We start from the raw sequence: 14,953 nt of genomic DNA on the forward strand, positions 1-14,953 counted from the left end.
TGAATTTCTGAGAACAATCCAGCCGCTGTGTTTGTAGACTGCCCGTCTCCTGTGCGCTCACAACAAGCATTATCTCACCGCGGTCTGTTGACTCGGGGATAAAGCCCGTGTCGGTGTTTGAGAGCAGAATGGCTGACCCCGACACGTCATGACAGTGTGCCATTTGTGGCACAAATCACAGTCACAAGGGCGCTGTACACCGCTCCATGTTGCATTTTCCCCCGTTGGGACTGCAGGGGGGGGGAAACTTGTATTTGAAGAGCTGTTTGAATTCCTTGTTTTGAGGTCTATTCCACTGGGTGTTATGGCTCGGAGGGAACAAGAGATTTGGAGAACGCCCACTGAAGGTTTTCGGGATGTGTTCTCGTGAAGCTTTGCCAAATTATAAAATCTGAAATGATAGGATCGCTGCCAGATGAGGAACTTGGCACGTGACACATGCAATCCATGTCCTGCAAAGCAATGGCTTATTAAGAGAATTAAACATGGTCCAGTGGTTAGCACAACATACAAATCAATATAATTACTGCGACCAGAGTACGAGCTCTTCTCCATCGACCACACCTTTTATACAGTCGAGACTTCCCCCTCATACATCAACTTAACCACGGCGGCTTGACTGCTGTGAATCTCCGAAACACATTGTAATTCAGCTGTAGCCGTCGCTGTGGCAAATTAGAGGGTGCAGCTTTTTCTCTGTCTCTATCTCCGGAGCGGTGGGAAGACAGCTCGTTTACCAGCTCTGCACAGAGAAAGATAAAAGGTGCCGTCTGGAACCCAACATAGTTCTTCAGAGTGCAGCCATAGAGGAACCGTTTCTGGTTCCACAAAGAACCTTTCAGACCAAGGTTCTTTAAAAAATGTTTACGGAACTTCAAAGAACAGGAAAACAATTTTTTTGGAGACACCATTTATGGTTCTTTAGAGAACTTAAAAAACTCTAATTAAAAAATGAATTAAGAACCATTTAATATCCCAAAGAACCATATGACAAACATGTACCATCCAATAGATAAAATGGTTCTCTAGTGGGTGACGGTTCTTTGTGGAACCACACAGCCTTTTAAAGAACCAGCTAAGAGCCATTATTCTTCTGTGTGTGTGTGTGTGTGTGTGTGTGCGCTTTGGTTAATCCCTGACAAACTCTGCTCCCTGCAGCTGCAGGTGGGGGTGTGTTGTGAGAAAAAAAAGGCTTCAATGTCGAGGAGGAGATTGTCAGCGCTGCTGATTACTTCATGTTGGACAGAGATGTGTGCGCGGTTCAGGCCTTGACGAGGCCGAACCTTCATCTTCCTCTTCAGTGCTCAGGTGTGAGACGGGCGTCGCTGAACAGCAGCTCCGAGTGGGTGTTCATTCAGCAGCGGTGCTCCGAAGGAAGATGTACTTCCATCATTTTAAAAAGAGAGTGATTTCTCATTCAGCAACTGCCGGCCCAGTAGTTCACGTCTTTCTCTTGATGGAGTACACGCACACACACACACACACACACACACACACACACACACACACACACACACACACACACACACACACACACACACACACACACACAATCAAGCAGATCTCTTGTTACATAACCATCACCCACGTAGGACCCAATAGGTTATAGAATTCAACGCCAAAGATTGGATTTTTTTCTTTAATGCGTTTGGTTATCACTTCGTTTATCACTCACAGGAGGGATTCAGTCTAATCCCTCTCCTCCTTCCGTCCTGACCCCCTGCTCTATAGAATATGTAATATAGTAAATGCATTCTGTTATGTGCTCAAATATACAGAACTAATAAAATGAAAGCTGCATTAACGACGAAAACTGCTGCTGTAAAAAAAAAGAGCCGCTCTGGGTTTTACTCAGTGCCGTTGCACAGCTCAATCTGTCATCCTGCTCCGACAGACAGAGATATATGAGCAGGAAATGACCGATGGCTCACAGCATCGCCCGCCTCCAGTACGTCAGACACACTGCTTTCATTTGATAAAGTCAACAAATACAGAGGGCTTCACTGCAGCTCATGCTCGGAGAACAAGACAGCGTGCCGACTCGTTCATGTGTTTGTAATGGATCTGTTGCCACTGTGTCAGTCTCTCTTTGCCGTACTAATGGCTCTGTTTTCAAAGGCCACTCTTATGTAATGGCTGCTTGTTGTGCTAATTAGGTCAGAATGCACCATCAATGCACAGGAAGCAGAAAATTACCGCTTTAGTCGCGTCGACACGCTGCCTTGTTGGGCTGTTGGGGGGGAACGAAACGCAGCACGGCTTTCTGTTCATCTCAGGGCTTTCTACTTTCAGGCATTCATCTCCAAGCCGTAAACATCATCTCTCTCTCTCTCTCTCTCTCTCTCTTACTCCCCCCTTTCCAGGCCTCCCGTCCAGATGCTGGGCCCAGCAGCCCGGCCCCTCTGAACATGAACCACTACGCCAATAAGAAGAGTGCGGCCGAGAGCATGCTGGATGTGGCTCTGCTGATGGCCAACGCTTCCCAGCTAAAGGCTGTGCTGGAGCAGGGGGCAAACTTCAACTTCTACACCCCCATCATCACCCTAATCAGCATGTCCCTGTGTCTGCAGGTCGCGGTCGGGGTCCTGCTCATCTTCATAGGTGAGAAAATAAACAAGAGCCCCGAGTCCTTTTGGTAAAAAAAACAACAACCCAGAGGGCGTCTTTCTCTGCTTCACACCTCTCAACCTTCACTCAGCCCTTTGTGTTGTCCCTCAGCGAGATTCCCCAACGTCAAGTCCACCGACTGCTGACAAACAGCCCATTACCAGTTGGTCTCCAGCTGTAGCCATGGCAACCGGACCTGACACCAGGTCAGAGTTCACGAGTTGTTTTTTTTTTTTTAATGCTGCCGTCAGCACCCGGGGGGAGTGGAGGGAGGGAGGTTACCGCGTCGCTGTGTGTGCTTGTAAATGTGTCAATAAGTGTCGGCGCTCATGCATATGCATGTCTTGGGAGTAAATAGAAAGGACAAAATAAATAAACAAAGCACCAGAGGGTCATCTATTCACAAATCCAGAGATTTTGAGGATGTCTGCATTTAACAGCCACATCCAGGCGTTTGGAGAACAGCTCCATCAAGATGAGAAGATGAGTTAGGATGAGATTTAGCAGTTAGACTGCAGTACGTTTTACGACTGAACAGCAGGTCAGTGCACTTTAGCCTGGTCACACCGACTCACCTCCTCTCCAACAGGATGAGTAAATACGACTGTTGGCAGCGGTGGAAAGTAACTAAGTACATTTACTCAAGTGCAAATCCTGTCAACAGCCATTAAATATCCATTTTATCTATGTTTTTTTGGAATAAAATGTTCTATAAATCAAGCTTTGAATGATATATGAACAAACCCTTCTGTTAGAACCTCCAGAACAAAGATAGGAATGAAACTGGAATGTTTGGTGGAAGTAAGATCTACTGAAGTGGAGATTTCTGTCTCAGAGTCTGAGAAAAGTCATTTAGAGAAAACGGCCTAAAGATTTATTTTTTAAGATGACAGACATTTTGAAGACACTACAGGTGAATAAGGTAAAAAATGAACTAATAGATATCACCATGAAACTTCCCCAGTTGATTACTCACCTCAAGGCCATTACTTTTTGTAGTACACGTTTTCTGAAACGTTTAAATATGCAAATGAGGTTATTATCTATCATTAACTTTTGGTGAATTAAGGAGAAATCTTCAGACGCAAATAGACAAAGAAGTAAAACAAATGAAGACCAGTGCATGGAAGAAGGATGTTTTTGCTTCGGGTGTCTCGCCTTAATTATTTTCCAGTTTGTAAATTTGCTCTGAGTTCACCAAAAAAGCATAAAAGCCGTGATTAATCATCATTATTATAATCACTCATAATTGACAGTAAAATGAGATTTTCACATGTTGTTGTTTGTGCTGTGAAAGATGTCAGAACGAGGGTTCAGCATGTGAGAGTCATCATCACACATTCATGGCCGCCTGACCCCCCTTGCCCCCCCCCCCCCCGTCTCCACCAGAATATCAAACGCATCTCTTTCTCATTACTCTTTTCATTCCTCGGCTCTTCCTTCATTTTCTTTGACCGTTGTGAACCCCGCTGCTCCTCCCTCTCTCCGGCGGTGCGTGATGTGAGCGGCCTACATACCACCGACCCCCCCCCGACCCCACACGCTACCCCACCCCAGGCAGATCAGACACACACGCAGCCTAGAAGGGTCCTTACACCATTTAACCTTTGCTAATCCCCCCCTCTACACACACACACACACACACACACACACACACACACACACACACACACACACACACACACACACACACACACACACACACACACTGACAACATGTGCCAGTGGAGTCACAGCTAAGCTGTAAACAACCTCCTACACACACATCTACCTGAAATCTACCTTCATTTAACATTCCGCCACCGCAATGATGAAGACGACAACTTTTATGAGTTGCTGTCGTTTTATGTCCTTTTCACAACATGGATGACTTGTTTTTTTTGCATCATGGTGTTAACAAAGCACACACACACACACACAATGAGGCGGATATAAAGGAAATACAAGCTTCCCTCGATCAGCTCACTCTTCCCTGTATTGTTCTTTGTTTATTGATGTGTGCTCTGAATCAGCAGCTTGTCCACAGCATTAGTGATGCCGATCACAGAATAACAAGTATTTTGACTATATTAGTCCTACCAAGAAATAATTATGTTTTAATGTATAACATACTTTCCCGCTACTTTTCTGAAAGTTATATCCGTCTTGGTATGGTGCCCATACAAGCACATGGAGCTGATTGTGTTTTATTGACATTAGCACTACAGATTGTTTACGGCCTCACTGAGCCCATTGGTATGTAAAGAAATAGCAGTAATCATTTCCCAATCAACCAATTTGTCCTTTAATTTGTTTTTATTTTCTTCTGACCTTGTTAAAACACAAGTATCACAATGGGAACCCTTCCTTAACAAACTGTGATAAAACTCCAAGAACACAAATCTAAATAGACTTCTGCTGAGCAGATGAGTCCCTCGTATTTAACTAGGTTTCCCTGCTGGAGTCTCTGGGACCCCAGACAGAAGTTACGAAACATCTACAACATTTCATCAAAAACCATGTTCCTATTAAATTCCCATAGAATTGTGAGAGTCGTGAAGGAAAGAAAAACAATTCAAAGTATATTTTTTAGTTATTAAAAAGAGCCTCGCGTCTCCAGGAGCCGACACAGAACATCAGTATTTTATACAATATGTCGTCGTATTTTGTTAGCTATTTTGAATTATTTGTGAAATTTGTGAGTTTCCAGAATTAAGTAAATTAGTTATTGTTGATATAAAATCTGTGTAAAATGATTTGGCTCGAGTCCCAGATTCAAGTAGACTGCTGATGTTTGATTACACACCCAGTGAATGTGTGTGTGTGTGTGTGTGTGTGTGTGTGCGTCATTTTTAAGGTATTTCCTGGTTTTGTCTGCAGTTCGTTGGAACCTGAACGATGAACAAAATCAGCGGAGGCTGAACATGATGGAAAACTTGGCCACAAGCCTGGTTTTTATCATTGTGGTGGTCAACGTCTTCATCACGGCCTTTGGAGTCCACAGGCCGAACCGTGGCGACTGACCGCGAACACACACACACACAAACACACACACTAACACACACTAACACACAGGTATTCTCTCTGTTTCTGCTGCTCACATGTATTCTTTATGCTCCCCTCTCTCTCCATACAAAGGTAGTTTCTCTCCTGCCTTACTATGCAGTTGTCTCCTATAGACATCTATGTAGTCAGCATGTTTTGTTTTTTTTGGTCCCCTCCTCCCCTGACCTGACCCTCACATTCCCCTACCTGACCTACAAACACACTGACCTCTCCAGGCTCTCAGAGAAATTTCCAACAGAGAAAAAAAACAACTCACACGAAAACTGCTCATTTGCCAGAAGATCATTGTCCTGCATCGAGACAAAACAGCGAACGGGAGACAAAGGGGTCTGCTACGTCAAACAACGCAACATGTTGGTCCTCGTGGACAAACAGGAAAGTGGAGACAAAAGTGACCGCACGCTGTCTGCCTCCTTTGCTGCCCGAGAGTGACCCCAAGCACCGGCCAGACACAAATGCACACCTACACCTACACACACACACACACGCACACAAATGCTGACAGCAGGACAGGCTTCAATTTTTAATTGCATCGATGACGTTCGCGCAAGATGTCATGGGTTCTTTTCCAGACAGCACGGTTTGGTTGTGCCACGACTCTCCTGCGCTCTGAGCACAACCTGGAGTGCGTCTGTGGCTCTCTGGACCGGCAGCCGGTGAGTCAGAGTCAACACGGATACAGGCCCCGGCAGAACCGCTTGTTAAAATGGAAGCCTTAATTAGACCGTGTTCCAGCGATGTCACCGACACCCCAATTAGAGCCCCGAGCAAATGCTCATTTAATACACTTCAGCGGTTTGACACAAGAACACAAAAAGCAGTTTGAGCCGGTTTCTCAACGCGGGCGTTCCGTTAAAACACCTGGAGAACAATCATGCTGTCGTGTCTGTTCAACGCGAGTGTGACAAAGCACCTTTTCAGACGACAAACCCGACGTCACAATCTTTTCCCTCCTCCACAACTATCATCGGTAACCCTGGAAACAGCCAGACGAGCCGAGAGCCAGATTGATGACACACACAGCTCCACTCAGGGCAGATCTGTGGACTGATATATATATATATATATATATATATAGATCTACATAATGTATGCCTATGGCTCCTATCACTGCTGGCTCCATGAAGTTGAACAGGACTATGGGGGGGTCCACAACATCAGAGGATGCTGGTGATCATCAGCAGCAGGGCTATCAATAGCTCCTTCGTGGGAATGTGGATACCAGTAACTGAACAATCACCCTGGTGACAATTCCAACCCCCTGTAGCACCCCCCCCCCACAACTCCCCTCTCTCATCTGTTGCTCAATCTTTGCAGAGAAGAAAGACGCTCGGTGCCGCGGATCTCCTGAGATCAGACACCTGAGCTCTCCTCCACAGCCGTCCTGTACACACCATCTTCGCGGTGGCCATTATCATGACAAATACTCGGAAGGGGCTTCAAGTGAGTATGAAATGAAAAAGTCTTCCTTCAGAGGTTAGCAGCGTGTAACGTCGCATTTAATTAAGTTGACTTCATTAATTAAATCAATTTAGTTGTCATTATTAATTAATGAAGGCCGCCTGTTGCTCCGGTTTGTCATTGTTAGAGAACACCAGAACATTTTCCATCATCCTCGTTTCCCCACTTTGGTGCGCTGAACGAGGCGGCAGTGCCCTCTAGTGTATTTGTTAATGCTGTTCAATCCGTGAGATAAATGTTTCATCATCTCCAGCTCCTGTTCTCAGTGCCAGACACAAACCTAGAACATCACTGCACTGCTCCTTACTGTGAATTGTTCTGTATTTGATGCTAATTAACGGACACATTTCTGTGTACATCTTTATCATTTTTTTGTCGTACGAGATTAAAAAAAATAAGATACAACTCCAGGTGATGTCAACATGTGCTTTAATTGAGCAAAACATATATATATATATATATATATATATATATATATATATAATAGTGGAATCATAGTGTAATCAGTGTATTCTTCAACAGTTTCTTTATCACAGTATTAGAAGGCACTGAAAGTGGGTGAGCGGGTGGAAATATGTGTTGTGTGTACGAGACACTGCGCTGCAGAATGTGTAAACATGCACAGCGCTGTCCAATGCCTAATTAGACCTCCTGTGTGTGTGTGTGCGCAAGCATGTGCTTGATTGACATCTCCTTCACAATTCTGTTGGTTTAGTTGTGTCTGTTAAGGCGGGACAATTTACCCCCTTATCATTCATATTGAGAGGCGGAGTCCCTCCCCTTCCTGTTGACCTCCGTTGGACCTAATTATAGGAAAGATATTTACGGTCCTCAACGGCAAGAGACATATTTTTTTGGTATCGTTTCAATTGTGCCATGAATTACACAGATCATTTTTGTAAATTTAAAAGATAATTTTGCAAGTCAAGAAAGTTGCGTTTTGTCGTATTTTGTTTTGTGTGAAACCGCTCAGTGAACGTCATCTTTCAGCTTGCACGATGTACGTCACCAACATGGCCTTTACTTTGGTGTGCTAGCTTGCTAGGTAAGTTAGCTATGTTCTATGCACAAATGTAAAATGGTATATGTTTTATTCAGAGATTCATTTTATCAGCTGGCACTGCAGCGAGTTTTGAGTGTGTTCTCTTTCTAATTACGTATTTTCACGGTCTTATACTTCAACAGTTTTATGACAAAATAGGACTTTTTTACAAGCAAAATATTTTAAATTTACTAACATATGTGTAATTTATGGCACAATTCAAACAGGATCAAAAGAGACATTTGTCTCTCGCCTTCGACTATTGTTAATAATTTCTCCAAAATAATGTTTTAATGATGTAATTCCCAACATGGCTCAGACTGAGCAGAGGTCTAATCAGCCAGAGTGATTGAAAACAGCTGTGTGGGTGTGCAGTTACACTCAGTTACACTTAATATCACGCTTCATTTTATCTGAAAATATGATTGGAATTATTATTGTTCTGTACTGACAATAAATCCAGCAAAGACTCACTCATTTCTTTTTTTCATGTAAAGAGACGTCAGCTGTTGGAAATGTTAATCGGTTATTGCTTACAAATGCGTGCGACTTCTGGCTCTGTGTAAATGAGTTTGGCACAGCAAAGTGGCACATTTCACGGCTCGCTCTTCTCACAGGGCTGCTTCTCAAGCATTTCGGCATCTTAACGGCCTCATTTCTTCTGCTTTCCATCCTCAGCGTAGGAAATGAAAACATCTTTAGCGCCTTTGCTAAATCCCACCGCAGAGCCGTGAAGAAACGGACCGGTGCCTCTCAATGTCTCACCCTCTGTGGGCAGAAAGAGTGCCAACAAAGGGTTTGAAGGAGTGGTTTATGAATGATAAACACAAAACAGAGTGTTTTAAATATGAAATAAAAGAGTTAGGGTTGGATGCTTTTGTACAATACTTCTCCCTCTTTCTGAGCGACTTACCTCCGTAATAGTAGAGCATTGCAACACCAACCGCGAAACTGAAACAGCTCAGGAAGAACCCCGATCCTGCAGGAGGAAAGAGAAGAGAGAAAGTTCTCATCGGTGACCAATGACGCCTAGAAACATGAATATCCGATCAGCATGCTAAATGTGCATAGTGGGTTGGTCTTCCGAATGAATGATCTGAACTTAAATAAATAAAAACAAACTGAAATGTACACTAACATATGGAGAGAGTCAAGAGTCCGAAGCCGCTCTGTGAAAAGACAGATGTCTTGTTGTTCACAGTCTGAACAAGGAGTGATGTGCATGACTTGTGATCGGGAGTCCCCATCGATGAACCCATTTCCCCGCTGGCACACCTTTGACCCCCGCGGATGAGCCTCTGACTGTTCAAAGGAATGCAGGACAGAGGAAGCCGTTCGGGTTTACGCACGAGCGTAAACTGACCCATAAAGCCAGAGCGCTGGATGTAATGGGATGATGAATGGCGAGGCGGTGCGGGAGCAGCAGGGCCCACATTCTGATGCTCGGGGTCAAAAGGGTTCAGCAGACAACTATGTTTGTGGAAGAACAAAGCTTAGTTGGGCTTAAGGGGCTTATGTGGGGATCGGCGAGGGGTCCAGAGGCACACAAACTGTAAGACCACCACATTGAAAAAGAAAACACCCGAGTAGTCATGCTGCCAAATTACACTTCTACAACTGCAGAGTACAGAGTAAAAGCTTTCCAGCTCATTAACTACAAATCATTATTGCATCACACGTCCGCACACAATTTCACAACGTTTTTGAGAATGACTTCCTACTAGCCAGGCAGCCAAAGGTCTCAGTTGATGCCAGTATGGGATTAAAAGTCAATTTGTAAAGACTAGACACCTTCGTTGAACAGGTAATCCAGCACAATGCCCAATGACTTTTAAAAAGGACATGAAATAACATAAGCGGTTATTCAAGGGCAATATATTCACGAGGGTTGTTGACTGTCTGCTAAGACGAGACACCTCAGTGAAAAACATTGTTTTTATGCACTGATCAATTTTGAGTTTTTGCTTCATGTCTTCTTTCATACTAGTGAAAACGAAACATCCAAAACACACATTACGGTGTTTATTTTACTACTTTGTATATTTGCGTCTGTAGATTTCTCCTAAATTCATCAAAAGTTAGTATTAGATAATGCCTCATTTGCATATTTCAAACATAACTTTTTTAGAAAACTTGTAATGCAAAACATATTTGTCATAATGTCAGTAATCAACTGGGGAAGTTTCATGGTGATATCTGTTAGATACATTTTCTTTACCCTATTCACCTTCAAAATTTAACTTTAGATCTCTTTAAAGGCCGTTTTCTCTAAATTAGTTTTTCTCAGACTCTGATCCAGAAATCTCCACTTCAGCAGCTCTTACATACACCAAACAGTCCAGTTTCCTTGCTGTCTATATTCTGATTTATACAACATGTTATTCCTAAAACATGGCGAAAGGGATCTTTTAGAAGCAGCATGGTCTGATTTGTTGAGTGGTACAAAGAGATATCCAAAATTCCCTCGGTGGAAACCTTTGACCCAAATATGTCAACAAAATGAAACAAGAAGTTTGAACCTGGCTTTATCCAACGTTCAGAGTTCTGTTCTGGAAATGTATGCAAACCAGCACATATTTGATAAGAGCATGCCTAATTTGCATATTTTAAAATTACATTTCAGAAAGCTTACAATACAAAAAAAAAATTGCTTTATTGTAAGTAATCAATTGGGGAAGTTTCATGGAGATAACTATCAGTTCAATATTTTACTCTATTCACTTATAACTTAAAGAAACTGACTGTCAGTCAAGTGTCTTTAAAATCAATCATGGACACAATGCTTTGTTGAATGCACCAGAGAGGAAGTGTTTTCATATTAGTTCCTGCTTACAACTTCATCTCTACATGAGGTTAATATAAAATACTTTATGTTGTTGACAGTCATGTAAACTATACATGCACATCTACTACACTGTGTGGATTAAATGTACCTCTGTCGTTCAGCACGTATCGCTGCGGGTGGATTGCCACAGTGTTCGTCCATTTTGGATCGGCCACTTCTAGAACAGAGAGCAAAGACGGTTAACGGGTAAACCCCGCACTTTAAATACCAGCCTGTGTAATGTCACATCCACGCCTTGGAGTGCAGTCCAGACAGCACATTGGCTTCCTTGTGAGTCTTGGATAGGATATAGAATAAGCCTACAAAAAGGCCAGACAGGGCAATTACACAGCAGGGGATCCGCCATCATGGGACAACCGGGGCCGTTGCTAGTGAGACGTGCCAAACCATCTCACTTTAAAACACATGTTGCACCTAAACGGTCTAATATGACATTACAATTAGTGTAAAAAGAGAGGATGAGTCAGCGTAATTAACTTTAATAATATTATGCACAGGAATTTCAGAAAAGGATGAACAGAATCTGAATCCCAGAAGATCGCGCGTTTGAACACTGGCACATGAACATGCTGCGTAGATTAACACTTACGTTTTAGACCTATTTTATATTGTCACGGTGGTCTGTGACTCTCCTGTAAATGTAATGTTATATCCCCACTAAACTACTGCAAGACATCACTGCCTCTTAAAAACACATTCAGGTGTGAGGGACATGTTTGAGAAGGGAGGGTCTCATTCCAACTCTTCCCATACTGGCACTTTGGCAGACTCCTTTGCTCCCCACTGGTGGGCTAACCCACTTGTGAATTCAAACAGATGAGTATCATTTAGGGGGATCTATTGGTAGAAATGGAATAAAATAGGAATAAGTTTGTTTTCTTTACTGTATAAACACCTGAATGTAAGAATTGTTGTGCTTTCGTTACCTTAAAATGAGATGTTTCCGTCTACATACAGAGCGGAGTAAGATGCCAATATTTCTACAGTCGCCTCAAACGGACAAACTAAATATTGGCTCTAGATTGGGCCTTTTGCGTTCCACATTTTGGCGTATAGGCCACCGTAGTTCTCCTACACGCTTGGCACACTGGAGAAGTTACAGTTGGTTACAATCTGCAACCTAGACGCCGGCAAATCCTACACACCGCACCTTTAATATAGCGATGTTAACTAAGTAAAATGTAAACTAAGTCAAACTAATACAATTTAATATCAGTACAGAAAAGGCGTCACAACCATCACTAATGTAACTTCAAATCAAATCAAATCAGGTCTCCTGGTTGAACGTTTTTGTTTGACCCTCCCTCCTTGTGTGTTTGTATACATCACAACACTAATGGAGCATTTTCTCTGAGTGTCTAATAATGCTGCAGATGGGTTTACATTACAGTGACCTGAAAGCCCGGCGCGCTTTATACAGACCCTAAAGGGTTTGTTGGTATCAGACGCCGAGGGGCGTGGACAAAGCGTAGATATTTGACACCGTTTGGAATGAAAACAGGCCTGTACCTCTTTGTATAACTCTGGATGGAAGGCTGGCGTAGACGTTCTCAGCGAGGATGTGAAGTCCTCTGTAGAATTCATGACACGCCTCCTCGCCATTCCCACGCAGGTACGTCAACAGCTCAGCTAACCTCACCTTGGTGGGCACGCTCAGGTCCCTGAACTGCAGGGAGACACATGCTGAATTAAATCACTGTGAACACACCTGAAACACTCTTCTTCTATTTCAGGATCAATTTCAGATCAGCAGATTCAAGTCTAAAGCCACTGTGATGAGAAAAACGAGAAAATATGAGATGTTAAATGTTATCTGCAGTGACCCTGTGGGCTTCCTTGTCGCTGAGTATCTGGGGGTAGATCCTGTTCAGCTGCAGCACCAGTCTGTCAACCAGTTCAGTGTCCATCCTCGGATCTGAGCAAAGGAACTGGGCGTCTCTCTGGAGCTGCTCGTAATTGTCAATGTCTAGTCAAGATCGATAGAAATGACAACATTAAAGAAGAGATGAGCAGGAGGCGGTATTAAATAAAATGCTCTCTGACAGATACACTTTAATTTATGTTCATGAAGGCATCAGAAACAGTTTCCGTCCTGACTTCACCCATTGGTTTGTGGAGTACGGTTTTGAAGCCTTGCTTTCTGCATTTTTAGCCGTCGCCATCTTGTTTTTTGCAACCAGAAGTGGACGCGAAAGGGTGGAGAGATAAATACATCCGAACACTGAATACAACAGGCAAACCTAATGTTACAATTAACTTTCATGAAGTGAAAATGCACTGCGAAAGGGTTAAAGTTGTAGGAGGAGAACACGGACAACTCCTCGACCGGACAACACTGTGGTATCAACCTGTCAATCACTGTGTAGCCCCGCCCTAAAGCATACCCTACTTTATGATCTATTTGACTCTAAATGGACCATAATTTATTAAATGAACATCATGCTGTATTAAAGAACACTTGAAACTAGAGATTGAGACCATAAACTCATGTTTACAATGTTTACTGAGGTAATAAATCAAGAGAGAAGCAGAGTCATTTTCTCATAGACTTCTATACAACCAGAGGAGTCGCCCCCTGGTGGACATTAGAGAGAATGCAGGTTTAATGTACTTCTACATTGGCTTTACTTTTCAGAACCGGAGGTTGTCGTTTAGCTACAAATCCACAGTCTACAAACCAATAGTTAACATCATGTTGACTACGTCCACTTCTTTTATACAGACTGTGGCTCTCACCCTGTAAAATTAGAGCATGCTACAAAAATCTTACTTACGGCCTGCAGATTTTATGTCTAGCCTTAACCTAAGTAGTTTCTTAGTAAGCTGGTCTTGGCATCAGTCCTGTTCTGAAAATAAATGACTAAGAGGTTTATTCTCCTGTTTAGAAAGGTGAATGCAGGGGCTGTAAAATTGGCACCGGTATGAACAACATGTAGTAAACACCATGTTTGGTGAAGCCCATGTTCTTTGATGGCGGTTAAAGGTATAAAGGATGCATTTTGTAAACGTCTTTGAAGGATACAGACCCTGGTTTCGCCACCAAATCCCACAAACTCACTGTTGCTGTCGTCCCCAGATCATTAGGTCTTCAGCATTGAGGTGTGAAGGAAGACTGTACAACAAAAAAGGTGGAAGCCAATCTCCTAATAAGTGTCCCTTAATACGTCTTGGTGAGGGGTTTACTTGAGGGCATCGTTGATCTTTGCATGTTCTGTGTTGGACATCCGTCATTAAGACTTGTGAAGAATTTCCACATTACACTGACCTTAGTAGAGATGCAGCAAACAAATTAAGCCGTTTTAACATTCATCATTAAGTTAAACTTTAAGGTATAGCTTTACTTTTTCTTTATTCTGGCAAATCTTTCAACATGTGAGGAAGAAAATCCTGATTCCTGCTACAAACAAACGAGACTAAATGAAACCGTCTCATCCTCATGTCAGATTTAAGAGAAATATTTCAGATTTGGATGTGATTGATGGAGGAGCTTCATCATGCATGTTAAATTACATCATGTAAATCGACCTGTCTGTCTAACTGCTCATATTTATTTATATAACAGTGGCTATCTGGACAGAATATAGCAGTAACACTTCGTCACAATTTGATGACACGTTGCTGCAACACGCTAAACTTACAACTTCCATGCAACAAGTGGCGCACCCACACAGCCCAGCGGGGGGTCAGCGATCGCTTGGAGGCGGAAGTCCTTTAATTTCTAATCCGAAACGAGCCAAAAACATCTTACCCGTGATTCACAAACCTGTCATACTGACAAAACAGACGCTCCCTCCGACCGAGAGCCTCCCGGTGAAACTTCCCGGTCTCCCCCTGGTGCGACGGTCGCTGCTGTCCGGTTACATCAGCACGCTGCGCCGCACTGCGCCGCCCCGCTGCGCATGGAGCCACATGACTGACCTCACATGACTGACCTCAGGGCCACGCGGTGATTA

General features: G+C 43.2%; 2 protein-coding genes across 2 annotated transcripts; one reads left to right on the forward strand and one right to left on the reverse strand.

Annotated features, from left to right (window-relative positions):
* Positions 1-2,408: 2,408 nt before the first annotated feature.
* On the forward strand, positions 2,409-5,609 carry LOC306707859 (ninjurin-1; the record flags this gene model as incomplete). Its single annotated transcript, XM_079175499.1, has 2 exons — positions 2,409-2,601; positions 5,467-5,609. The coding sequence occupies 2 exons, from the start codon at positions 2,409-2,411 to the stop codon at positions 5,607-5,609; spliced, it is 336 nt and encodes a 111-aa protein (XP_079031625.1).
* A 2,652-nt stretch (positions 5,610-8,261) lies between these two features.
* On the reverse strand, positions 8,262-14,842 carry LOC306701561 (caspase recruitment domain-containing protein 19-like). Its single transcript, XM_079166907.1, has 6 exons — positions 14,764-14,842; positions 12,824-12,966; positions 12,510-12,666; positions 11,089-11,157; positions 9,069-9,134; positions 8,262-8,923 (listed from the first exon to the last, which is right to left on the reverse strand). Exons 1-6 carry the CDS (start codon positions 14,768-14,770, stop codon positions 8,808-8,810), a joined length of 558 nt encoding a protein of 185 aa, XP_079023033.1. The 5' UTR covers positions 14,771-14,842; the 3' UTR covers positions 8,262-8,807.
* Positions 14,843-14,953: the final 111 nt, after the last annotated feature.

Source organism: Pholis gunnellus (assembly GCF_910591455.1).
Source record: "Pholis gunnellus genome assembly, chromosome: 2".
Lineage (NCBI taxonomy): Eukaryota > Metazoa > Chordata > Actinopteri > Perciformes > Pholidae > Pholis > Pholis gunnellus.